The sequence below is a fragment of the Coregonus clupeaformis genome, chromosome 10, assembly GCF_020615455.1.
Source record: "Coregonus clupeaformis isolate EN_2021a chromosome 10, ASM2061545v1, whole genome shotgun sequence".
In the NCBI taxonomy this organism is placed as follows: domain Eukaryota; kingdom Metazoa; phylum Chordata; class Actinopteri; order Salmoniformes; family Salmonidae; genus Coregonus; species Coregonus clupeaformis.
In genome coordinates this window covers 33,545,837-33,573,665 of record NC_059201.1, presented here as the reverse complement: position 1 = coordinate 33,573,665, position 27,829 = coordinate 33,545,837, and the positions used below count along the sequence as shown (strand labels likewise).

General features: G+C 43.2%; 1 protein-coding gene across 1 annotated transcript; it reads left to right on the top strand.

Annotated features, from left to right (window-relative positions):
* The first annotated feature begins 729 nt into the window (after positions 1 to 729).
* Positions 730 to 27,089, top strand: LOC121574811 (RING1 and YY1-binding protein B). Its single transcript, XM_041887403.2, has 5 exons — positions 730 to 876; positions 1,520 to 1,645; positions 22,367 to 23,197; positions 23,313 to 23,408; positions 23,726 to 27,089. Exons 1-5 carry the CDS (start codon positions 734 to 736, stop codon positions 23,973 to 23,975), a joined length of 1,446 nt encoding a protein of 481 aa, XP_041743337.2. The 5' UTR covers positions 730 to 733; the 3' UTR covers positions 23,976 to 27,089.
* The last annotated feature ends 740 nt before the right edge of the window (positions 27,090 to 27,829 follow it).

Genomic DNA, 27,829 nt, shown 5'->3' with positions numbered 1-27,829 from the left:
AGCTCCGGTGAGCTCCTGCCCAAGTCAAGCACTGAGTATCTGAGATTTCTTAGCATTCCTCCCTTCCATCCTTCCTCCCTTCCATCCTTCCTTCCTTCCTTCCTTCCTTCCTTGAAATATTAGGCAATCACCAGTTCCTTGAGTCCTTTCAAATGTTGTCAAGTGTGGACACACTACAATCACAGAGAATGAAACAACTGAAACATTTCCGTCTAAATGCAATGACAGTAGGCTAATCACGGGAAAAGGTATTTGTCCCATGCAGCCCTACACACCTACATTGACTGGACTGCACTACACAGTATGTTACACCTGATAGCTTTCACTCAACATTTATTTTTGCATTTGGTTAGTACACAGACAGCAGTTAGATTGAAAGGGATGGTGATTGTGGGGAATAACGTTCTATGCTAACTGTGTCCTAATATGAACTCCACCACCATCTTCAGTACGAGTCCGCATAAAATACAATGACACACGACCCAGCTCATACTGTAGCACAGCAATGTATAACACTCATGAATCCTGCGAATGCACTGGGCTGGCACTATTCTACATTTCGACTATGTAAACCACATAATCTAATTGCAATATAGGATATTATGGGGATATTCTAGCAAACTACACACTTCTCTTATTTCCAACCAGACTTTTAAACCGAGGCATGCGGTGATTGGGCGTCTTGGAGTCACGCGGTGTTCAGTCGCTCTGCCCTACCTCGAGCAGTCGCTGAATGCGATCTTGTCTGCCAGCTTTAGCAGCGGTTCTATCTGGATCCTCCGCGCACAACCTACAACAATTACTGATAATTACTGAATACCTTTTCTTCTTTTGGAAGACCGTTCTCACCATGGGCGACAAGAAGAGCCCTACCAGGTATTTAACCGTGTACCCCAGTCCGTTTTGTGTCGATTTAGACTTGTTTTGCGAGAATTCCGTGGCGTTTGGGGTTGATATTCGGATGCTTTCTCAAGGAGTGTTTCTCCCTTTTTCAGTTTGTATGCCAGAGCTAGAATAGTGCACAGGCACTATGGCGGCTTCTCGCTCCCTACTCTCTACCAGACACTATCAGACAAAGGGAAAATTGATGTGGATACGCCTGGCATTCTAGGAAATGATATTCAGTGTCAACAGAACTCGTTCGAAGCTCAATGTCGAATGGACATGATTTGACATTCGTTTTGCTAGCTAACATGCTTAGCCCCGAGCTAAAAGATTTAGCTAGTCTGCTTGCTAGCCAGACTAGCCATACAACCGAATGTTGTAGCTAGCTAGCTAGCTAACCAAAATTATCTAGGTCGCTTGATTTTAGCCAGTGAGGGATTTAATCGAGAAACTCGCGCTGGTTAACTATTATTCGGAATTCGAATGGATTATCTGACAACTAACCAATGTTTTTATGTATTAGTTTAAGTTTGCGGATTTAATTGTGGGGGTACTGCATGTCATCACCACTAACAGTCATAACTAATCATATACATTATATGTAATAAACTCACTTGACATGTCTCTTTCTAAGGCCGAAAAGACAAGCTAAACCAAGTGCTGACGACGGATATTGGGACTGTAGCGTCTGCACCTTCAAGAACAGTGCAGAGGCTTTTAAATGCAGCATCTGCGATGTGAGGAAGGGCACATCGACAAGGTATGTCTGAAATGGTATTTTGTTTACTCCTGCTGTAAAGCATCGTAATTTATTGAAATCTACTTTAACCGTCTACCAATTTTAGTATTAATGTTTGGACTTTTTGATTGATGTTGTTGTAGACGTTCCAGTGTGGCCGTGCATTTCATTATTGTATGGATACTAGTAAGTGAACGTAGACGGCTAGGTGTGCTGCCGGTTGCCTCGGTAGCAGAGAGGGGGTGGGGGGAAGATGAGGGACCTTACTTTATAATAGCTATAGAGCTGCTACAATAGAGCATCTCCCAAGTAAAGCTCTGAATTTGACATTAGGATCAACAGATTGAAACAAGAATTTTGCTGCTTGAAATATCTGTTACAATGTATCACCTACCAGAGGGATTAAACATCATGCCATAACTGTTATGTTGTTGGTACTCAATGATTGAGCTGCGAAATCAATGCATCTCTCTTGCCAACCAATTAGTGTTACTAACTCCTACATTGCCTACTTGAGACCTATCATAGATCTGCCACATCATTGCAGTAAATGTCTTGATTAGTATTTTGCTGGCTGGATATTGGTGTAATGTGTTATGAGTATACGATTGACAACATGTTAATTACTTATTTGAAATCCTCTCCTTTCCTTTGCTTTAGTTGTCATACTTCTGATCAGTCATACGCATAGCACAGCTGTACAAACCTCTGAAGGTCCCCCCCCCCCATATGCAACTGTTTGTTTTGCCTTCTGATTGTTTACCTATGTCTGTTTGAGTAACAGGTCAAAAAGAGCCCCTCTGAGGAGCCAAAGTTAGAAACCTATTTCATGGCTATCAGAAGTGCCTCTGTTATGGGAAACTGAGATGACATCATCAAGATATGCATTCAGAATTTTTGACATGATTCCCTTTCGATTTCGTGTTTACCACTCCCACCTGTGTTCTGGGGAATGATACTGCCGATAAGTTGTCTGTCAGAGTGTGAGTTCAGTCACTTCTAATCAGCTGCCTGATGAGATCTAGAGATGGATGAGTCATTTGTAAGCCTGCAGAAGAGTCCCTCTACCTTTCCAGCTGTGTTTTTAGAATTAGTGCTCTGCTGGCAGCTTAAGTCTGCCACTGGTAAAACACTGACTGGTTTACGGCTAATCGAAAGTTGTGTGTACTGGATTACATTTTGTTTATGATTTGTATCTCCTTTCATGTTTATTGTTGTTGCCTGTAGCTGATACTGGTGGTATGTCAAAATGGGAGTTAGCATGCTTTGTGTTAATGGCAGGAAATGATGAGAAGCATGTCGAAACCCCTTACCGTAGAGCTTTTGGCAGCAGCCCAATTGCCTCTTATTTGGTAAATGGAATCGCATGACATCACTGAAGTGGTTTGTCACATCCCCATTTGATCTGAATTGTTCACCTTTGATGCAATTGTTTGCTATTTGTAAATCTGTCTCTTATTATAATGAGCACTAATTGGGCATCTTTTCTCTCAGTTTGATGTAATCCAGTGGAGCATGGGGAGAGCAGCATGCTCTCAGCCAAATGATCCACACTTTAGGAGTGGGTGTGGTGGTGGTTTGTCTTTACTCCTTTTATCTAGCTAGTTCTTCTGCCTGAAGGGGCCTTTGTGTGAAGATGATGTAATAATCTGCTCACTAATTACAGTATTTCTTTGCTGGTGTCGAGAGTTCAAAGAGAGCAGGCAGACTTATTTGCTTTGGTGCGCACACATTCAGATTGTAGTTATTTTGTGTTTGTTTTAAAGCTAGAGTCCTTTTAACTTATAAATAACCATTGATTCTTGAAGAATATAACTTATAAATGCCTTATGAGCATAGTTCAACTGTCGTATTCCATCAGAACCCAAAATACAGTGCCTTCAGAAAGTATTCATACCGCTAGACTTATTCCACATTTTGTTATAGCCTGAATTCAAAATGGATTTAAATGATTTTTTTTCTTCACCCATCTACACACAATACCCCATAATGACAAAGTGAAAACATGTTTTTAGAAATGTTTGTAAATGTATTGAAAATGAGATACATAAATATCTAATATAAGTATTCACACCCCCGAGTCAAGCATACCCATAACATTATGCAGCCACCACTATGCTTGAAAATATGGAGAGTGGTACATATGTTGTATTGAATTTGCCCCAAACATAACACTTTGTATTCAGGGCAAAAAGTGAATTGCTTTGCCACATTCTTTGCAGTATTACTTTAGTGCCTTGTTGCAAACAGGATACATCTTTTAGAATATTTGTATTCTTTACAGGCTTACTTCTTTTCACTCTGTCAATTAGGTTAGTATTGTGGAGTAACTACAATGTTGTTGATCCATCCTCAGTTTTCTCCTATCACAGCCATTCAACTCTGTAACTGTTTTAAAGTCACCATTGGCCTCATGGTGAAATCCCTGAGCGGTTTCCTTCTTCTCCGGCAACTGAGGTAGGAAGGACGCCTGTATCTTTGTAGTGACTGGGTGTATTGATACACCATCCAAAGTGTAATTAATAACTTTTTTTTTTTATAGATATCTACCAATCGGTGCCCTTCTTTGCGATTTATTGGAAAACCTCCCTGGTCTTTGTGGTTGAAATTCATTGCTCGACAGAAGGACCTTACAGATAATTGTAAGTGTGGGGTACAGAGATGAGGTAGCCATTCAAAAATCATGATAAATACTATTATTGCACACAGTCAGTCCATGCAACTTATGTGACCTGTTAAGCAAATTTGTACTCCTGAACTTATTTAGGCTTGCCATAACAAAGGGGTCGAAAACGTTTTGACTTAAGACATTTCAGCTTTTCATTTTTAATTGTTTTGTAAACATTTATAAAAACATATTTCCACTTTGACATTGATGGGGTATTGTGTCTAGGCCAGCGGAGGAAAAATAATCAATCTATTTTAAATTCATGCTGTAACACAACAAAATGTGGAAAAAGTCAAGGGGTGTGAATACTTTCTGAAAGCTTGTTTTACTCCAGTGTTGGTTAACAACACATGTAAACAAGCACTGTATGTATAGTCTCAAAACATGGTTAAAACTATACATTTGAAATCGTGGATGGTTGGTCTTTGAATCCATAGCTCTATGAATTTGAGTGGTTACATTTCTCCAGCCCCATCCCTTAGCCTTTTTATTGAAACGGGGGCGGGAGAACGCTTTGTTATAGTTTTAATTTAGGATTCTAGCTTTAAAGGTGTATTGATTTCTGCATCTTGTTATACAGACTTGGCACACTCAGCAGAGAGGTTGAAGTGAAGCTGCCTCTAGGTAGTTGAAGAGGCTCTAAAGGATATTCATGAATGCATTTTAATGGAGATGCAAATGTTTTTCAACCATCCATCTCTTACAGAGTCGGTTACTGGGAGTATAAGCAATCTTTTTCAGCCGCAATAAAAAATGGCTCAGTAAGGACACTTGAAAGTCTAGACATGGAGTTTCTAATGAGAACTCCTCTGACTGACTGCATCCAGCCCGTTTACCTAATATATTCTCTCTTCATTGATTCATTAACAATTAGGACTGGGAATCGCCAGTGACCTCACGATACGATATTATCACGATACTTAGGTGCCGATACGTTATGTATTGTAATTCTCACAATTCTATATGTATTGCGACATTCCAAACAACTTGTCTCCCTATTTAATAAGATGGAGAACAAGCTATGAAGGAAAAATACTGGAGTTGGTGCAGGTACAGCCAACTAGCAAAAATAATATTGCGGTATTGTCAATGATACGATATATTGTGAAATAATATCTCGATGTAACTGTATAGATATAAAAAAAAATCCCCATCACTATTAACAATAGGCCTTTATGAATCTGGTACCAGGTCGAATGAAAACTCATAGGCTGATAGCAGCTCCTTCTGCTAAAGCAGCATGTGGTTTAGATCTACATTGCCTACCAATGTAGTAGTACTCGAGACCACATATTGAGTGTCTCGGTGTCGGATACATTTGTACTTGGTCTTGTCTAGGCCAGTGAGGTCTCGTAATTTCTTCTGGAGAGCAGCGCAGTAAAAAACTAAGAATTATCAGCTTCCATTCACTCAGCCCATAAAACTGCTTCGCCAGGCCAAATATATACACCACTTTCTTGAAACATTATCTTAACAGCTTTTCTATCTATTATAGACATGTTTGCGCAGTGGCCAACCTATAGGCCTTCAGTGTGTGACAAGTTCGTGATTCTGAAAGGACAACAAACGTAATACCAGCGCACTCGTGTAGGAGAGGGCACTTTTTGTAAAACACAAAGGGACAGTAGTGGAGGGTATACGCCGGTATAAGCCGTTTACCCACTTTATTTTCCAGTGGGCATTGCGTATACGCATCAGCAGGGATTAAGGAGTATCTAAGTAGTGTAGTGGAGGTATATGACTTATCAATTATGTAGTACAATAGAAAAATCATGCACAAGGTAGCCTACACAAATGCAAAGCACGTGAAATGTATTCACATGCACGCAGCACACACAGCCTAGTTTCAGCGGAATATCATCTGCAAGCAGCAAGAGTTGCAGCTCTCAAATGGTGTTTGGCATGGAGCGGCTCACAGAAGAATGACATCGGTAGCCGGAAGGAGGGTAGGAAAGACATTTCATCTCATATCTACCAGTAAATGCTAACAAAGGCAACAATGGGTATGCAAACCAGGTATTGAAAAAATGTAGTCTGAAGTGTTGGTCAGTAGGCTATTTGTGATGCGCAATTGCATCATGCACTGTTTGCATCAGGGGCGTAGGCATGGATGGGGTGGACAGAGGCCCACCCACTGGGGAGCCAGGCCCTGACAGGCCCACCCAATCAGATTGATGTGGTTTAAGCATTGTTGTGGACTTACCATCAATTTGTATTTTTTCTATAAAAACAAGTGATATTTGAGAGTGAAAATCTATAGGAAAACTCATAAACCATAGGAAAATGATTTTTCACACAGGGTGCCTTTCCTTCACTGGGTGGGCCGTTTGGGAGCTTTTGGGCAAAATTAGAGTATACCGACTTCTTCAGGCACCACTACACCACTGCATAGGGCCAATGGAAAGACAACAGTCACATACAGCATGATGTTAAAGGATAAGCAGTCCATAAACTCTGACATAATAAGCCAGTAGGTCCCAATCATAAGAATATAAAAAAAAATCAATGCATTTTATTTCTAAAGCCCTTTTTATATCAGCAGATGTCAGTGCTTATATAGAAACCCAGCCTAAAACCCCAAACAGCAAGCAATGCAGAAGCACAACCATTAAGCATTTCCCAATCGAAATGTACAACTATTACTTCCCATTGCAAAAAGCATTTCATGTTTAGCACACAGTTACCTAAAGTTTAAAGTGGAACTGACAGTGTTTTAACTACTTTGCAGATATGAAACAGACAATCATATCAGTCAAAAATATATAATTCCCAGTTTATGCTACAAAACCAACTTTATAAGAGGTTTTAAAAATAGGTTCTATTTGACTCAACGTTCCACGGCCTACACTAAGCCATTGTTGTCAGAATAGATGGATGCAGTTCAATGCATGATTAATATAATTCACCAATACATTTCTTGTTAGTCCAAAAAAATATTGCTGTCAGATTGTAAATCACAGCTGCCCTGGTGCATTGTTTGCTGCCTCTATTCGGGATGCATTGTTTCAATTACTCAATATTCTGGACAAAAACGGACAAATGTAACTAAGGCTGGGAATGTCAATACAATCAAACTAGCAAGGACAATGATCACAAGTCAGTAATAACGTGGCTAAATAGGCTAGCGTATCTATTTATGTAGCAAGCTAAAACCACAGAGCGTAATGTTAGATAGCTAGCTGCTAGGAGGATGTCATGCCATTGGAGAAGTGAGTGACTGACTTTTAACCATCATATCGTTTTTTTGGTTGCTATACACAGCTAGAGATGCAGGTGTGATTTGGTTAGCTAGCAAGAACTTGAACGACTGTTATCCAGTTAGCATATCTCTTGCGTTCGCAAATTCACTCTGGCTATCTACTCCGATTTCAGGGCACTCTCGTCTGAGTGTTCCAGAGCGCAGAACAACTGATGAATTTACGAACACGCAACACCCGCTTAATATGACCGTGTCAGTAAACGTAGGCAAAAAAAGTAATAGTTAGTCAAGAATGCTCTAGATAACATGTACGCAGCCTAACCAGCTCTGCTACGGCGAGTAAAAGCGTCAGTGCAGTGTGTTCTCATTTGTTTCTTGAAGTAGCTAGCAAGCTAGCCAACTTTAGCCAGTTAGCTTGGGTGCTTGGTTGGGACAAGTATGCTTGGCAGGCAAGTTGCAGAAGGACGAGGAGGCTACAATTCCCCAACGTTTATCAGTGCAATTTTGACGGCCAACTAGCTGAAAAAGTTAGTGGGTTTATCTAATGTTCCTTTGTTAGATTTTAGCTCATCTTGCTCTGGCTAGCATTAGTTGTTGATGTGCATAACTGAGGGATATACAGTCTACCTTTTTTTCATGGTTGTTTTACATTTGGGCACTTTACAGTCCTATTGATCAGAGGTATTTGCAGAAATCCATTCCGGTGTATTTTGTGGCTTTTGGCGAATGCGTTCTAATGATCTAAAGTTGCACTGTTGCCACTGCCTGTAAACACATAGTAAGGTTCAAAGTGAATGAGGTAGGCCCGTGTGGCAAATGGCTTGTTTGTATAAAGGCCTACTGTAGCTCTGATTGGCTATAGCGCACCGGTCTGTGTAGACTCCGGACTGGACAAGACAGATGTTTTTATTCCGTTTTATTTACTGCAGTGTTTATTAATTGTCCAAACGCACGTCCGCTTTCCCACTGTATATTGCTATAGAATATTCACAAATGCCTTAGTATACGTAATTCCCAAACATTCTAAGAATTTATGAATTTTTTTAAATGACCATATCTATGTGGTTGCTTGTCTGAATATATTCTTCCTGGGGGTGTATATGAACAGATTTTAATAAGATTTAATGTTGCAAAAATTCTGTCAGTTCCACTTTAAATACAATGTTTCACACACAAGTTATTTTCAAAGAGATGGCTAACAGCAAGGATGCTGCAATAAAAAAACAGTTCCACTCACCTGATGATGATGATCATTTGAAAATTAACTTGTTGAAAGTTATTCTTACTTTATTGTCCCCATGGGGACATTTTGTTTGTTGCAGTGTCATGTACACGTTTAAAAGTGGGGTTTTAAATACAGTAGAAAACAAATTGACAATACAAAATTCATAACAGTTACATACCAGTAAAAAGAGACTAGCCTGCTGGCCTTACTGGGTTGATAGCAATATTAGCCTGAGCTATTTACGAGGGATATTGTACCTGGCACAAATGATTGTCTAGTTCTGTTTGGCTCCAATTACCTTACTTACTGTGGTGATAATCCTTCTCAGCATATTTTTCTGGCTGACAGTGGCATTGCCAAACCAACAAACAATACAAAAGTTAAAATGCTCTCAATTAAAGATTTGTAAAACAGTCAGTATAGTACAGTCAACATATAAAAGATCCCAGCTTTTTGATAATGTACACTCCGCTGAATCTTTTTATAGATCAGGTCTGTACATTTACTCTACTGAAGCCTATTGTCCAAGAGGACACCCAGATATTTGTATTCCTCTGCAATCTTCTGACCTTTGATAGATGTTGCAGAGGTAGGGGTTGTTCGCTTCCTGAAGTCTATGCACGTCTCTTTGGTTTTGTTGGTATTGAGGACCAAGTGTGATTCATCACACCACTCTACAAAGTCATTTAGGACCGGGCCATGGTGTTCGTTGTCATCGTGCAATTATTGAAAAGGGAGACACTAACAAATTAGCAATAACATCCTCCTTGATAACACCTGCTGCAGCCGCTGCAAACTAGCCGACAACAAAAGCTAGCTAGCTAAACCCTAGGAAAACTACTGCTCGCTATTGTGCAGTGACCTGTTGGCCTTCAAGAAGGCAGAAGTTTCCATACGCTTTTGTAAAAACGGTCTCACCCATTAAGTCAAAATGTGATTGGTTGATTCCACTGTCACTACAAAATTGTGCCCTAATACAGTTGAATGGCAGATGCCTTTTATCTAGCTTCTGATGGCCTAGCCAATGGCTGTCTTGGCTAGCTAGATTTATCTCCCCAGAGAAGGCAAAAGAAAATCCTGATTGGATATTTTTTTCTCTTCAGTGTTAACACTTTCCTTTCCAACAAAAAGTGAAGAGATTAAATCAGAACATCTTTTGAAAATAATATTATTTCTGAAGGCATAGAAGGCCTATTGTTCTCCACTGTGTTTGGGTTAGTGTCAAGATAATTTCAATCTCTAATAGTTAAACTCAACTGTTACTCAAGCTTTGAATAATTCCCAGAGGTTGTAAGACTCTAGTTAATAATGAATTAAACAAACTCTCATTTCTGCAATGAATCAGTTTCTTTATTCATGAGAGCTCTCCAGCTAAAAACACATATAGCCTTTTTATATGCGTTCACACAAAGGAACTTGCTCCGCCCACCTTTAGGAGGCCTGTGACTTTCCACAGTATAGAATGTTTAACAGTTTCTAGGTCTCCTTTCCCATGGAATGTTTGTCTCCAGCAGTTTCTACCCCTCTTCTCTGTTAGAGTTATAAGACAATAAACCACTAACACAGTTTACACTGTTATACAGTATTGGGGTGGAATACTTTAGTCATTTACTTTAAACATAAATACTTCTATCAGTTAGTAATAATTTGTAGATTGGCTCTATTTTCCCTCAGCATGCATTTTATCACTATTCTGAATGTCTAAAGAATCCATATGTTTGAAATATGAACACAAAAGTACTGGACATTTTGAACTCTTATGGTGGTGATTTGACAAAATTACAATCATGGTCTTGAATTGGACTTGCATTTTTCTTGACTCTGTCTCAGACCCCTTGTCCCCCTTCTGGTCTTGACTCGGTCTTGGTCTTGACTCGGTCTTGCTTTAGGTGGTCTCGAACACAACACTATTGCCTACCTACTTGTCACTCTATTGACAGATCTTCATTCCATGTATCTGTATTTCAATGTACTCTATACTATTATGTAGGGTCAGTGAATTGATTTGATGGCAGCTGATAATGGGTTAAAGCCCAGTGAGACTTTGATCACGTCAGGAGTGATTGATAAGAGTTGCACTGCAGTGTGTGTGTGTGTGTGTGTGTGTGTGTATGTAGGCCATGTCACATTGCCCTACAGCAGCCTGTAGCCCGGACCCCTGTCAACTTTGGTTTGTCCAGACGCCAGGGAGGTAACCCTGGGTCATGTGGCTGTGTGTTCTAACAGAAACTAGTATGTGTGTTAACGAGTGCAGCAAAACGCGTGCACGGAGAGGCCCAACTCTCACTAGCCGAACAGCTGGAAGCAACCTATTGAACCTTTGGACCCAATCCCACATGGTAATGTAACATAATGCCCAAGTAGGCTAAATCTAGCTGTGCACTGCCACCATACTCACTTTGATTCTCCAACAAGAAGACACTGTGTGTTTGACCTGACCTCAGAGTTCTGCCTTTTAATAAAGATGGAATAAGTGTTTCAAGCATTCTTATACCAGAGGAGGTACATCTTGTGTAATTTGAGAAAGGTTTACGTTGGCGAACACTGCTGTGAGGTGTCAGGTAGCGTAGCTGTTAGAGCGTTGGGCCAGTAACCGAAATGTTGCTAGTTCGAATCCCCTAGCCGACAAGGTGAAAAATCTGTCGGTGCCCTTGAGCAAGGCACTTAACCATAATTGCTCCAGGGTTGCTGTTGATAATGGCAGACCCTGGCCATGACCCCACTCTTCGAGGGTGTCTCAGGGGGAGTTGGGATATGCGACAATACACATTTCCAATTAACTTCTATATGTGTGAAATAGGAAAACATTAGTGTTGGCTACATTTGAATATGACTGCAGTATAATAATTTGGTGGTTGCTTATATTTTTCCTATTTCACACATATACAAGTGTGTATTAATACATGTGAAATAGGAAAAATATAAGCAAAGACTAAATAATGTATTATTATTCTGCTGCTGTCATATTCAAATGTAGCCAGCACCGCACCTGAAACCCATCACTCTGCTGCTAGAATGTGACACCTTGCTGCTGGATCAGTTTTCCTGATGACTGTGCTGTGTGTTGGTATACTGCAGATCGAGCTGCTCCAGGGAGAATCAATCAGGGCCTTTTTAATTTGATTAATTGTTGGTGTCAGGGGCCCGTGCTGTTTGGCTGTTGTGATCCCTCAGTCTGTGGTTTTGGGGATATGACGTTCCCTGTGGATTGTTGCTTGCCACTTTGTTCCAGACATGTTTAGGAGGAGGAATTTTGTCTCACTGCTGTGCATCAAGCTGGTGATTCTTGTATTGCAAACCAAATGATTGGTATTGTGTTAACTCGCCTGTTAGATATGTACAGAGTGCAATCTGTTGATGCGTCACTTTGACGTTGTGATGTTCATATGTTTACGTGAGTCTTTGGCAGTTTAGTGTGATGGTGTTAATGTGAGGTTTGCAGTAGCACTGAGACTGAACTTACACATTCACAAATGCGCTGCAAGATTAGGCTTCACCTAAGTGGAGGGAATGGGATGCATGTGTTACTCAATAGTGTAGCTGCACAATGGAGAGGGAATTGATGTTAATTTCAATACAGGACTGTTAGGCCTACTTCAATATTTATATCCTTTTCCTCTTTGACCATTTTGATAGGGTCACCCTGAAAGCAATAAACATTAAGAACACCTGCTCTTTCCATGACAGACTGACCAGGTGAATCCAGGTGAAGGCTATGATCCCTTATTGATGTTACCTGTCAATCAGTGTCGATGAAGGGGAGGAGACCGGTTAAAGAAGGATTTTTAAGCCTTGAGACAATTGAGACATGGATTGTGTATGTGTGCCATTCAGAGGGTGAATGGGCAAGACAACATATTTAAGTGCCTTTGAACAGGGTATGGTAGTAGGTGCCAGGCGCACAGGTTTGTGTCAAGAACTGCAAAGCTGCTGGGTTTTTCACGCTCAACAGTTGTGTGTATCAAGAATGGTCCACCACCCAAAGGACATCCAGCCAACTTGACACAACTGTGGGAAGCATTGGAGTCAACATGGGCCAGCATCCCTGTGGAACGCTTCCAACATTCCCTGACGAATTGAGGCTGTTCTAAGGGCGTAAGGGGTATGCAACTCAATATTAGGAAGGTGTTCTTCATGTTTTGTACACTCAGTGTAGATGTGTGTACATATGTGTCTGCCTGCCTGTATGTTAAAATGATGGGATAATGTCATAATCTCTGGACCACTGTCACATTAACACAAATTGTCAGGGATAATGGAATTACATGAGTGGGACATGCTGGCACTGACTCCATTTGTATCAGCAATCCCCCCTACACCACCAGCCCCACTCGCTCAGAGGAAATGCTTTTGCTTATCCAGCATTATCGGCAACTGCACTAAACCTTAAGAATGCGTGGGTAGGCCCTAGTCTTAATGTGTTAATTGGCAGATTTAGAAGTAATTAATTACTTCATGGGATTTGAGAGAATGTGAGTTAATAAATACAATGGCGCATTTGGCAATCAGAAAAATTGAGAAGCTTTGAGAGAAAGAGCTGTTGGAGAGAGACAAAGAAACAGTGAGGGAGAGCGATTTAAGATAATTAGATTTCTGGAGTGACTGAGAGGGAAGGCAAAGTATCAGGGAGAAGGACAGGGGAAATGGTACAGAGGGAGAAACAGAGAGCAGAGAGGGGATAAATCAACTTTAATTTGGAAGCAGCAGGTGTAGACTAACAGTGAAATGCTTACAGGCCCTTCTCAACAATGCAGAGAGAAAATAAAGAAATGAATAGAACAAAAAAGACATAACAAAAGGAATAAATACACAATGAGTAATGATAACTTGGCTATATACATAAGAGAGTGAGTGTGTGTGTGTCCGGGCTGTGCTGTGAGGAGGGGGGGGGGTGAGGCCTGCTGGGTGTGATGGACTGCGGCGGGGTGGGGAGATGTGTTCACTCAGCCAAGAGTCTCCTGGGGGATGACAGAATGGAGCACATTACCCGGGAAGGGAAGCAGTGGGCTGGCCCTCACACACACTTCTTGCCACCAGAACTTTCCCTCCTCTGGATCACAACTCTGTGCGTCAGTCACTTAACACGAGACAGGGAGAGGAACAGCTCAGGTGTAGTGTCATCTAGGAAATATATTGGATTGTGTTTATTCAGGTAAGATTGCTATTGAATATGTCACATGTCAGTCTGTGTAGAATAATTAGTCACTTGGAGACTAGAGCGGTGTTATTTCTATGAAAGCACATTTGTGATGTCGCACAGCTATTGCAGTTCATCATGTTGTGTTTGACTAGCATAAAGCACTGTCAGGAGGTTTCTGTTATTGTATGCATTGTTTTTGTTTTGGTCCCGTTTAGTCTACGACATGAAACACTAGAAGATACAACATGCTTCCTGAGCAGTGTTCCTTGATAACTTGTTGAACTAATTTGAAACTGGGCAACCCAGGACAGCAGCAGCAGGGTTACTGGGTCCAGCAGAATCTGGCAGACAGAGACAAACACAGAGGAGAGATACTGCAGGGAGAGAGAGGAGCTTGAGGTGAGAGCAGCAGAAGGAGAAATAACAAGGGAGGGAAGAGTGAAACGCACTGAGTGACTGACAGCACAGAAAGGTATAGCAGGGAAGAAATGGATACATACGGAAAAAAAGGGATTGAAGAGAAAGTGGGTGATACAATAGAGGTAAAGAGAAGGAGAGTGAATGATACCACAGAGGGAGAGAGGGTGATTTGTAATTTATTTTGTACATAATGTTTCTGCCATCGTCTCTTATAACCAAAAAGAGCTTCTGGATATCAGGACAGCGATTACTCACCTCGTATTGGACGAAGATTTTTTTCGAAGGATATCCTACAGACACCCGACAAGGCCCAAATCCCCGTCATTCGCATGAGGAAGAGACGGAGATATCGTGGACGTAGGTCGGGGTGCCTTGTAAGGATCCGACGGCGAGCGAGTAAACTGCCACTCCCATCAATCCTATTAGCCAATCTTCAATCATTTGAGAATAAATTGGATGACCTAAGATTACGGTTATCCTACCAACCGGACATTAAAAACTGTAATATCTTATGTTTCACCGAGTGGCTGAACGACGACATGGACAACATACAGCTAGCGGGCTATACGCTACATCTGCAGGATAGAACGGCTGACTCCGGTAAGACAAGGGGTGGAGGTCTGTGTATATTTGTAAACAACAGCTGGTGCACAAAATCAAATACTAAGGAAGTCTCAAGGTTTTGCTCGCCTGAGGTAGAGTATCTTATGATAAGCTGTAGACCACACTATTTACCAAGAGAGTTTTCATCTATATTTTTCATAGCTGTCTATTTACCACCACAAACCAATGCTGGCATTAAGATTGCACTGAATGAGCTGTATGAGGCCATAAGTCAACAGGAAAACGCTCATCCAGAGGCAGCGCTCCTAGTGGCCGGGGACTTTAATGCAGGGAAACTTAAATCCGTTCTACCTAATTTCTACCAGCATGTTAAATGTGCAACCAGAGGAAAAAAAACTCTAGACCACCTTTACTCCACACACAGAGATGCATCCAAAGCTCTCCCTCGCCCTCCATTTGGCAAATCTGACCATAACTCTATCCTCCTGATTCCTGCTTATAAGCAAAAACTAAAGCAGGAAGCACCAGTGACTTGGTTAATAAAAAAGTGGTCAGATGACGCAGATGCTAAGCTACAGGACTGTTTTGCTAGCACAGACTGGAACATGTTCCGGGATTCTTCAGATAGCATTGAGGAGTACACCACATCAGTCACTGGCTTCATCAATAAGTGCATTGATGATGTCATCCCCACAGTCACCGTACGTACATACCCCAACCAGAAGCCATGGATTACAGGAAACATCCACACTGAGCTAAAGGGTAGAGCTGCTGCTTTCAAGGAGCGGGACTCTAACCCGGACGCTTATAAGAAATCACGCTATGCCCTCCGACGAACCATCAAACAGGCAAAGAGTCAATACAGGACTAAGATTGAATCGTACTACACCGGCTCTGACGCTCGTCGGATGTGGCAGGGCTTGAAAACTATTACAGACTACAAAGGGAAGCACAGCCGTGAGCAGCCCAGTGACACAAGACTTCCAGACAAGCTAAACCACCTCTATGCTCGCTTCGAGGCAAGCAACACTGAAGCATGCATGAGCGCACCAGCTGTTCCGGATGACTATGTGATCACGCTCTCCGTAGCCGATGTGAGTAAGACTTTTAAGCAGGTCAGCCGCAGGGCCAGACGGATTACCAGGACGTGTACTCCGAGCATGTGCTGACCAACTGGCAAGTGTCTTCACTGACATTTTCACCATGTCCCTGACTGAGTCTGTAATACCAACATGTTTCAAGCAGACCACCATAGTCCCCGTGCCCAAGGACTCTAAGATAACCTGCCTAAATGACTACCGACCCATAGCACTGACGTCTGTAGCCATGAAGTGCTTTGAAAGGCTGGTCATGGCTCACATCAACACCATTATCCCAGAAACCCTAGACCCACTCCAATTTGCGTACCGCCCCAACAGATCCACAGATGATGCAATCTCTATTGCACTCCACACTGCCCTTTCCCACCTGGACAAGAGGAACACATTTACATTGACATTTTAGTCATTTAGCAGACGCTCTTATCCAGAGCGACTTACAGTTAGTGAATACATATTTTTTTTATACTGGCCACCCGTGGGAATCAAACCCACAACCCTGGCGTTGCAAACGCCATGCTCTATCAACTGAGCTACATCCCTGCCGGCCATTCCCTCCCCTACCCTGGACGACGCTGGGCCAATTGTGCGCCGCCCATGAGTCTCTCGGTCGCGGTCTACGTGAGAATGCTATTCATTGACTACAGCTCAGCATTCAACACCATTGTGCCCTCAAAGCTCATCACTAAGCTAAGGATCCTGGGACTAAACACCTCCCTCTGCAACTGGATCCTGGACTTCCTGACGGGCCGCCCCCAGGTGGTAAGGGTAGGTAACAACACATCTGCCACACTGATCCTCAACACGGGGGCCCCTCAGGGGTGCGTGCTCAGTTCCCTCCTGTACTCCCTGTTCACCCATGACTGAATGGCCAGGCATGACTCCAACACCATCATTTAGTTTGCCGACGACACAACATTGGTAGTACGCCTGATCACCGACAACGATGAGACAGCCTATAGGGAGGAGGTCAGAGACCTGGCCGTGTGGTGCCAGGATAACAACCTCTCCCTCAACGTGACCAAGACAAAGGAGATGATTGTGGACTACAGGAAAAAAAAGAGGACTGAGCACGCCCCCATTCTCATCGACTGGGCTGTAGTGGAACAGGTTGTGAGCTTCAAGTTCCTTGGTGTCCACATCACCAACAAACTATCATGGTCCAAACACACCAAGACAGTCGTGAAGAGGGCACGACAAAGCCTATTCCCCTTCAGGAGACTGAAAAGATTAGGCATGGGTCCTCAGATCCTCTAAAAATTCTACAGCTGCACCATCGAGCGCATCCTGACTGGTTGCATCACCGCCTGGTATGGCAACTGCTTGGCCTCCGACCGCAAGGCACTACAGAGGGTAGTGCGTACGGCCCAGTACATCACTGGGGCCAAGCTTCCTGCCATCCAGGACCTCTATACCAGGCGGTGTCAGAGAAAGGCCCTCAAAATTGTCAAAGACTCCAGCCACCCTAGTCATAGACTGTTCTCTCTGCTACCGCACGGCAATCGGTACCGGAGTGCCAAGTCTAGGTACAGAATACTTCTCAACAGCTTCTACCCCCAAGCCATAAGACTCCTGAACAGCTAATCATGGCTACCCGGACTATTTGCACTGTCCCCCCACCCCATCTTTTTACGCTGCTGCTACTCTGTTAATTATTTATGCATAGTCACTATAACTCTACCCACATGTACATATTACTTCAACTACCTCAACTAGCCGGTGCCCCGCACATTGACTCTGCACCGGTATCCCCCTGTATATATAGCCTCCCTACTGTTATTTTATTTAACTTCTGCTCTTTTTTTCTCAACACTTTTTTGTTTTTGTTTTATTCTACTTTTTTATTAAAAATAAATGCACTGTTGGTTAAGGGCTGTAAGTAAGCATTTCACTGTAATGTCTGCACCTGTTGTATTCGGCGCATGTGGCCAATAAAATTTAGATTTGATTTGATAAACAGGAATGCGTCATGGAGCCTCTAATGGGAGCTCATACATGCTTAGTGCTTTCAAAACAACTGGCTGTCAATCACCCTGATTGTAGTGTGGGAGGTTAGGCACGCGTTCTTCATTGAAAAATGGCAGATTATTTTTTTCTTCTTAAAAATTAATAAATAATGATTTTCTCTTATCAACTGTCCCGAATAGTGTTGTCTTCCCACATCACCGTGGGAACTAAAATGTCACGCTCAGCTGCCTTGTGTTGTACTCTTCTCTGTGAGGGAACATGACTGAGGGCTGTGGTGGAGGAGGAGGGGGGGGGTCTTCTGTGGCCCACTTTGTTCACTGAGTACCTGGGGGACACGCAGAGGCATCCCCCTTGGGGGGAGCAGGGTCCTGTGTCTGGAGGGGATGGATAAATGTTTAATAATGCCCTTGGCTCTAGCCAGCAGTGAGGCAGGCAGTGTTGCAGTCGGGAGCTTCTCTCCACTCCAGGTGCTCTCTGCAGGCTCGTACACGGTATAGTACTGTACTGTATTCACCACTGGCTGGAGCCAATAGGCTCCACCCCACTAAGCAGTTAGCAGACTGGCTTATGGGAGCTGGGTCCCTCAGCTTGTTTAACATATTACAGAACAGCCAGCTTTGCCTCTCCGCTCTGCTCCGCTCCACTCCACTGTTCCCTCTCTGTGCTGAGGGGTTTGTTTATTCATAGTGATCAAGGCATGCTACACATTTTTGACACCGATGACTGCAGCAGCTTGTAAACATTGGTGCGGAACAAGATGTTGATGCTCTGTTACCATGGCGTAGGGAAGTGTTCTGATCAAACAGAAGCCCAATGGATCACACCATGTTGAATCTGAAGTTCGCACACACTGTATGGCTGTGACAGTAGAAAATCCAGTCATGATTAGACCTACACGAGGAAGGAAATGCGACTTTTTATACAAAGAGAATTCACCTCACAGATGGAGCACTCTTGACTAAGAAAAAGGCTATTACACAGCCTGACTTAAAAAAGAAAAAAAGAAAACAAGTCGTTTTCGATGCTGATGTCTTACTGCAGTTGGCTGTCCTTGGTAGAGGAAACCTTTTTGTGTGTCTCCTCCCTCTTTGAGCTGCCACTGCTGCATGCTCCGGGTCTGTGCCTGGCTGATAGTTATTGCCTGTCCTCCACACAGCACTCGAAATAAAGAGCTGCGTTAATGAGGGCTTTCCTGTGATCGTCTGTGTTTCTGTCAATCTGTCACAAACTGTTCAACCATGTATTATTTGTATCTCTCTGTCTCCACTCTCTCCATGCTCTTTAGGCAGGAGGCTAATATTGACATGCAGGACTAGTTCCTGGGAAGTCCAGAACTCTTATGATTGGGACAATATAGTGGGTGTGGCTGGCTGGATTTAGAGTGTTTGGTGCTGATGACAGTCATTTCATAGGCTCTTGCTGAGTTAGACTACCCCAGAATCCACACCCCTGTATCAAGAAGAATTTAAGTGGCGGTCAGAGAGGAGACTATGTCAATCATTATATATGGAGGTGTGAAAAGGAGGAAGGTTTTCAACCTAGGCTTATCTGGTGTTTCTCAGTGAGAAGTGTCTTGGTATAGACGCCTTGGCTATGATGTCCTGCATATTTACATGTATTATTCACACTCCAGTCTCCTTTTCACCTCATGTATCACCTGTTTTACTTAACATAGGCACATCTTAATAGGTGGTCAAGGTATCCTCTTTTGTGCTCTATTGCTCCTCTATTGTTCCCGCATGCAAGGGGGGATGCCGATGACATCAGAGTGCAACATCAGACCAAATCCTTGAATGGCCTACTCCATGAAGTTTCAACTTGTTTAAAAAACACTATTTTGCGCATGCATATTTTTTTTACCCTTAAGTGTGTGTACATTTATTTATACGTTGTATATTGTTTTTCAACAGGAATATTTCAAAAATAGCTGAAGTGCGTATTTAAATCTGTTGGCAAGGTGAGTGTGGCTGGTCCATGGTCTGGAGCCAGCAAGCCGTGTTAATGGGTCACAGAGTGGTGGTGTTCAGAGCAGCGGTGACGTAGCTGGTAAATAAATAATATACTGTACAGTAGCAGCAGGGGGGCAGGCCAACCGAGAGCAACGCTCCTATCATGCCAGCAACAACTCCATGGCTGAGTTACAGTTGGTACTCAATCATAGCTTAACTATTGGGGCTGTTGCTACTGCCTCGCTCTCTCTCTCTATGGGCTGAGCTCTGCTGCTGCTGCCTCTGACACAAATCTCTGGGTCTGGGACTGGGGTGACGGGCCGAGGAGGCGTGAACTTATCAATCACACTCACTTTCTAACTCCAGCTCTCTGCTAACAGCTTAGCCTGCCACAGGAATGATTTCTGAGCCCGTCTGACTTGGGAACCTGAGAACCTGTTTACAAGTGTTTGGGCTGCGTGCAACCTGCCAAATCCTGTGATGGATCAGTGACACTTCATGGGGTTAGAACTGCAGTTAGAGAGACATTGTTTTGTGTGTTTGGGTTGCAAAGTGCATGTTGCAAAGTGACCTGTGCTAGTCTGACAGTACAAGCGAGGCTCCTCGGAAGGATTGAGAATTTAAATTGATATGAAGTTGCTCTAACCTTATCAAGTCACTAGGTTGCTTTGAGTGTCTCATCATCCAGATGCTGCTGAACGTGAGCATGTGGATCCCGCTCCTCTTCTCTGGAGTGTGACATGCATAGATTCTGCAGGGGGAGTGAGTAGGCTAGCAGCATGTTGTAGTTCCAGAGCCATTGCAGCTGTGGTGGGTGGAGCCACTGGGCCCTGCTCAACAGCATTCATAACCGTCTGCATGTTGATTGGAGCGTGTTGCGAGCGCTACGACATGACGCCATAAGCGATTTGATTGCCTTTTTATCGGCTGGTCCCCCCTGAGGGATAGAGGGTGGATTCTCTTTCTGCTGCAGAACGGGGATAGAGAAAGGGAGACAGTTGGTGGGGATATGACGGGAGCACAGGGAATTAGAGGTGGAGAGAGAGGTGAGTGAGATGATATCTGGGATGTGCGGGCTCTCTGTCTGAGGTAAACCACTCCAGCAGCCTTGTAAAAACCACTCTCCTCTCCACAGACAGACCTCTTCAGCCATGCATCATTACCAATGTAATTAGACAGAAAATTAAAATGAACCATATCTCAAACATGAGGGCCATGTTGTCTAAAATATGTCTTGGGCAGCGCCAGCTGTAACATCCCCACTCAGTTATCAAGTTTCTGCTCATGTTCTGACCCACTTAAAGATAAGACTCACTGAGAGAGATCCTCAGTCAGTACCTCATCTGTATTGCAGTCAACAGGTAGGCTACATTTTCTATGAGCCAGACAGAGCTTGTTTATCAGTTCAGTCTGAGGCTTAGAGAGGAGCATCAGAAATGATGGAATTCCCCATCTGCCCTCAGACCTGCAGAGAGTTCCTTTAATCATGACACTGAACAGCTAGACAATAAAGAGGACCTCCTGCCAATGCACTAGATGAGATGGGGAGGCTATGCCATCTTTGCCATGGGTGGATTGTGCCTGCTGAAGTGCCACCCGAGTAGCTGGCAAACCATGCACCATTCTGGGTTGTGTGTGTGTACGTGTCGTTTACTCTGGTATTTGTCACTGAGCTGTGATTCACTGGCCTGGCGAGAGCCAGGTCTTTGCTGAGCCTGTGTCTGTCACTCTCTGGTCTTCTGTCTCTGCCCCCTGAGACCCTGCTCTGATTTTAAGTAGGGACTTAAAATATGCTGTCCTTACAGTTGACTCAAGTGTTTTAGGAGAATACATTGTTTTTCATGAAACACCCATTGTAACCTCTCAGGTGGAAGAGTGATGAGCTCCCACTGAGCCTTTCATCCTAGAGCTTTGTATTCATCCACAGAGACACTAATTTGTCTCCTTCTCTGATTTACGACGCATTTGCCTGCTGAATGTGAATGGTTGGGCTCAAAGAGAATAGGCTAGGTGTGTGTGTGAGAGAGTGAGACCACAGAGAGCAACAGTGATTTCATTCTGCTTGCTCTGGTGGGCGAGCCAGCTAGCCAGCTTGTGAGTGAGCGGCTGCACGTCCCTGTGGATCTCAGTCTCTGACAAATGGGGCCAACGCTGCAGTAATCAGATTAGAGGACGTAAATGACGGGCTGCAAATGTCCCACCTTGTGATCCTCCACATTCATTTTATTACTGCACTGAGCTAATGAGATTACACTTCAAACAGACCAGCCGACCAAGAGCTGTCATTTACACCCAGCCAGCCGTGTGTGTACATTAACCCTTTCACTCCACAGAAGCACCGTGGCTCAATCCAGCCAACTGCTTATAAGATGATGCAGAGAGTGTGTGTGTTGCTATGTGGTCAGTCAGGGGCTGTTCATGGTCATCATGTCAGCCCTGGCCCTGAGTGAGCTGTGCCAAGCCTAGAGACGCTGCTGCCTGCTAATCCCTGTTTGTTCCCTGGCCTCTACAGGAAACCCAGGATCAACTCCCAGCTGGTGGCCCAGCAGGTGGCTCAGCAGTACGCCACGCCTCCCCCACCCAAGAAGGAGAGGAAGGAGAGGCCTGAGAGGGAGCACGACACAGACGGGGAGCTGGTGGATGGGGAGGGGGAGCACCATGAGGGAGAGCGTCCGGAGAGAGTGAGGCCAGAAGAAGACGAAGGAGAACCTCCCCTGGATAAGAGCGGGAAGGAGACACTGGACAATGACAAAGCGGAGAAGAATGAGAAGGAAAAAGAGGAGGAGGAGGAGGAAGAGAGCAGCCCAACCAGGCCCATCACCAAGAATCTCAGCCTCAAGGAGAGCAGCCCAACCAGGCCCATCACCAAGAATCTCAGCCTCAAGGAGATCAGCCCAACCAGGCCCATCACCAAGAATCTCAGCCTCAAGGAGGTCAGCCCAACCAGGCCCATCACCAAGAATCTCAGCCTCAAGGAGATCAGCCCAACCAGGCCCATCACCAAGAATCTCAGCCTCAAGGAGATCAGCCCAACCAGGCCCATCACCAAGAATCTCAGCCTCAAGGAGATCAGCCCAACCAGGCCCGTCACCAAGAAACCCAGCCTCAAGGAGATCAGCCCAACCAGGCCCGTCATCAAGAAACACAGCCTCAAAGAGACCAGCCTAGCCAGGCCCATCACCAAGAAACCCAGCCTAAAAGAGATCAGCCTAGCCAGGCCCATCACCAAGAAACCCAGCCTAAAAGAGATCAGCCTAGCCAGGCCCATCACCAAGAAACCCAGCCTAAAAGAGATCAGCCTAGCCAGGCCCATCACCAAGAAACCAAGCATCAAAAAGATCAGGTCAGTGTGTTTTTAAAGAAATAACATGTCTGTACAGAGTCAGTGTTTGCTTAAGCATCTTCTCTCTCCAGACATGGTCTTTACTAATATAACTCCTCTGTGTTTGCCTGTGCAGACCCAAGACAGACATTCACCAGAGTCCACCTAGTGATAAACACAGCATACAATCTGGGAAGTCTACAACCAAGACCAACAACTCTCACATCTCCAGGTGGGCCATTCTTCTCTCTACTACTAGTACTGACAGTATCTTGCAGATGGACGTTGTGAAAACCTGTCATGGCATTTCAAACTCGAACACGGTATTCTTAAAGGCCAATTCTGTGGGAAAAATCAAGTGATTCATAAATGATATTTTTATGTTCTACACCTACTCTCACTTTCTCCCTCTGACTTGTGGTTGATATTGTGTATACATTATCAGTTGGGTCTAATCACCCACACTGTGCTGGCCACCTCTGGGGTTGTATCTTAGTAAGGCAGTTTTATCAATGTAATCCTAACCCTGTGTTTCCCCCTGCTGACCAGGCCCAAACTGAAGAACATTGACCGGAGCACTGCCCAGCAGCTAGCCATAACGGTGGGGAACGTGACGGTCATCATAACGGACTTTAAGGAGAAGACCCGCTCCTCCTCCACATCCTCGTCCACCGTGACGTCCAGCGCAGGCTCTGAGCAGCAGCATCAGAGCTCCGGCTCCGAGAGCATGGACAAGAGCTCAACTCGCACCTCCACCCCCAAAGGAGAGCTCTCTGTGGGGCACGACGAGTCCTTCTGAGCCCTCCAGTCCAGGTGCTCTGCGAGGACTCTGTGGATGGGATCCCTTAGGGGGAGATATTTCACCTTCCTACTGCTGCCCCGCCCCCTGCATCCACCTCCATTCCATCACCATCCCTGGATGCTGAGAGAGCTATCTGATTGGAGCAGTCTGATTGGAGCCGCCCCGGTGTGCGCCTGATGGTTCATGTCTAATCATGGGCACACGTTGTGCATGGCCCGTGCGGGGGAGAGGGGCTGACAGGAATAATGTATTGTTTTATATTTGTATGTGGACGTGCGGCTGATTCAACAACATTTTGGTTTTGTATAAAGAAATTATCTGCACAATAACCTCCACCATTTTAACAACTCTGAAATATTATTACCCTTATTTATTACTTGTTGCACCTGTATACTTTTAGACTTATTTTGTTGAGGCTTTGCTTTGTAGTTCTACCTATCGCTCCCTTTGACACTAGTTTTGATGGTTGTACTGATAGGATAGGACAAGGCTTGAGACACCCACACAATGGTGCTAGATAGAGACACACTGTGAAACAATTTCCAACGTGGGACTGTCGTTCACACAATACAACAAAGTGCAAATAACCCAGAAATTCTCTCGCTCTTTTTCTCTCGTCCTCTCTCTCTTTCTCACACTCTCACTCTCCTACAGTGAGAGTGTGGACCTCTGTGTGGTTTGGACCTCCGTGTAGGCTGGTCTTTCAGGTTGATATGTAGAGGTCAATGTGGAGCATAAAAAGGTCACCTGCTTGGTTTGATTTCAAGGTCCTACAATGTCAACTCAACACACACCCAAACCTTTGCTTCTAGCTTTCTTTGTCTATGATTTAGTCTGATATAGAATTTATCTTATACAGTCAGTGTCTCCTGTCCTTAACTGTATAGTGTAGGCTATTGTGAAAAACACTAAAGTTGTTGATGTTTTTTGCATTCCGTCGCTTCAATATTGGTTAGCCAGTTGAGGGATGGAGTGGTACCCTCCGCTTCGAGACAGGTTTATTTCTGTAATGACTGAAGGAAACGTAAAGTTCAGATCCACCTGTTAAGACCAGAGTTTGAACTGTAATATAGTGATTCCCTATACTGTTTATAATATCCAACTGATGCTAAGGGACTTCAGGTTCTAAAAGTTCCTAGCTAATGTTTTTTTCCTACTAATCTTCTTTTCGAATGCTGTTTACAAAGTTGTAATTTTCCGGTTAATTTAGTGCAAATGCCTGGACAGATTGAGAATTGATTTGAGTGACTTATCAGAATAAGATATATTTAAGACTCCAATATGTAGGCTAATTGAAGGCAGAAACATTGCAAGTAGATGATATAATAGAATATTATTGCATTTTGTTTTGCATTTTCAAACCAGTTAAAGCTTACCTAAATAACCAATTAAATGGTTCTAATTCTCCTTAGACAAATATAGACAAACATAATTTCCTCTTAACTGTATTAAATTGTATAAAGAATAAATGTGTATATGATATCTTAGTTTTATTTATTGAAGGACCAAAGGAATTTCATAATGACATGATACATAGACAAATGAATAACAATTTGAGATGCAATTATAAAATGTGTGAAATGAAATACATTTTAAATAAAGACTAATATAATCAATTTTAATGGTGTAGTTCTTTTTCACTTTATTAATAACTCGCCTTTTTACATAAATCAGCAGAACAAACATTTTCTGAGCTATATTGGACACGTAAACATTTTCAATCAGAAGTGTCTACTTGGAGAACACAAGCCAGTCTCTCCGCTCAGTGAACACTAGACTAGAGGCAATGAGAACCAGTCAATAAGCAGTGAGCTGTATTGAACTCTGCAGTCTTTCCAGAAGCTCTGTGATCTGAGCCTCTGCTCCGCTCCACTGTCCTCAGTATAGTATCTGCCCCTGCAGAGAACCAGTTGGCCTCAGCAGGCCAGTTTAATCTCTCCCTACAGACCTCTAAAGCAGGTTGGGCATGCCCTTCTAATTTACTATGACCATGAATCTACAGGGCAGGTGTTGTAGTGAAGGCTTTACTGTCTATTTTCAGTTGTAGAGACTATAATCATATGTGTGTGGTGTGAATAAGCAATGTTTGTTGTCCAATAAGCATATGTTGTAACTTCTGCTGACTCCTCCATGAGTTTCGTTTTGCTGTTCAGCCATATGATTATGATATGTAATAATATTTAAACTACATTTTGTGCAACGATATGGAGTCTCTAGAGGAGTACATTGAATGAGGGATATGCAAAATGCAATGTGAACAGAATTAATGATGAGTTGCTGAGATATAAAGAAAAGTATGTTATCAATCATTTTTACTGAGAATATTAACTCTTTGCTTTGTAATGCAATCTAGAAGAAATTGGCCTAAAAAGCTATCTTTTCACATGCTTTACCCGCAACCATATTCACTTGACTGACTTCTATGACATTATATAATTGATTAATTGTATGTTAAATTATTGAAAAATTGGCATTTGCAAACTTTGCTTGTATGTATAATTTAAAATTGTGCAAGAGCCAACATTATGAGAATAATGTCCTTGGAGCTGAACAGTTTTTCTTTCTTCTTTGTTTCTTTACGCGCAAGCAGTTATGTTCTTGTGTGCGACCAGTAACCTTAATTTACTGTGTAAAGATGGTTACATTTTTTAGCTTTGTTTGTCAGAGACCCAAATATAGAATGCTTGTTTACTGACCATATAACACAAATCTTGTGATTTTCCAATTTAAATGTATTATACAAGCTCTTTTAATTTCCCTCTATTACAATGTATGTACAATGATTTTGAAGTTAATGCTCAGTAAAGGTATGTAGGGTCAGTATATTAATCCATTTATTTCCTTTGTTTCCTTTCTTACTACTAGCTGATGTGTCATTGGTCACCCTGTGAGATGGTGCCATTACTTCCCTAGTGTGGAAATGTATGGAGCGTATTTCAAAGGATCACCGCTTCTTGTCTACTAGCTTATAAAATGTTGAATAATACATGTTTCCTGGCATGTGCACGACTTTACGCTTATAGGCTACCTTATAATTTCCTCTGCTTCAAATAGAAATGTCTATTTATGCATTTTAAGTGTAGTTTTTCACAAATAAAATTATTAAAGTTATCTATTCCTTGGGTGTTTTTATAAAATGTTTCCTCAGATTGAGCAATGTGACCGGAGCTGTGGCTTCCATGTCTTATCAGTCATCTCTGGCTGCATTCACAGATCAGCCGGCTTGACCATGTCCTGCGCTGTCACTGATTGAGATGTCTAAGTGTATGAGGAGGGAGGGAGGGAGGTGAGAGTGGGGGTGTTTGAGGGGGACAGTGCAGTGACACGAGACGAGACGGGGGATCCTTACACTTAGACGCCCCCCAGTCATCTCTGCTGGGGAGATCCTTTCTCCCTAGAGGATGTTTTGAAGGCCAGTAGAGCTCTTTCAGACACTGGGATGAGGTTGAGCTCAGAGCAGAAGCAGCAGCCCTCTGCTGTCTGTCACAACCTGGATGACAATATGTTACGAATTTGCAAAACATATGATGTGTTACGAATTCTAGCTGGATGGCTAAAGTTAGCTAGCTGGCTAACGTTAGCTAGGCTAGTGGTTAGGGTTATGTTTTGGAGTTAGGTTAAAGGGTTAGGGGAAGGATTAGGTTTAGCTTACATGCTAAGTAGTTGCAAAGTAGCTCAAAAGTAGTAAGTAGTTGAAAGTTGCTAATGATGAGATTCGAACTCACAACCTTTTGGGTTGCTAGACATTCTTGGTAAACACCCAACCCTCCACGCGACTTTCATTTTTGCCTTTAGTAACCATCTGTCTTATTTAACCAAACATAACATATCATACTAATTTGAGTGTCCCG

Bases quoted from the DNA above. Each gene is read 5' to 3' on its own strand.
- LOC121574811 (XM_041887403.2), top strand. From the start codon at position 734: ATGCGATCTTGTCTGCCAGCTTTAGCAGCGGTTCTATCTGGATCCTCC. The intron at 23,198-23,312 runs GTCAGTGTGTTT...TTGCCTGTGCAG, and splicing joins CCAAGCATCAAAAAGATCAG to ACCCAAGACAGACATTCACC. The intron at 23,409-23,725 runs GTGGGCCATTCT...CCTGCTGACCAG, and splicing joins AACAACTCTCACATCTCCAG to GCCCAAACTGAAGAACATTG.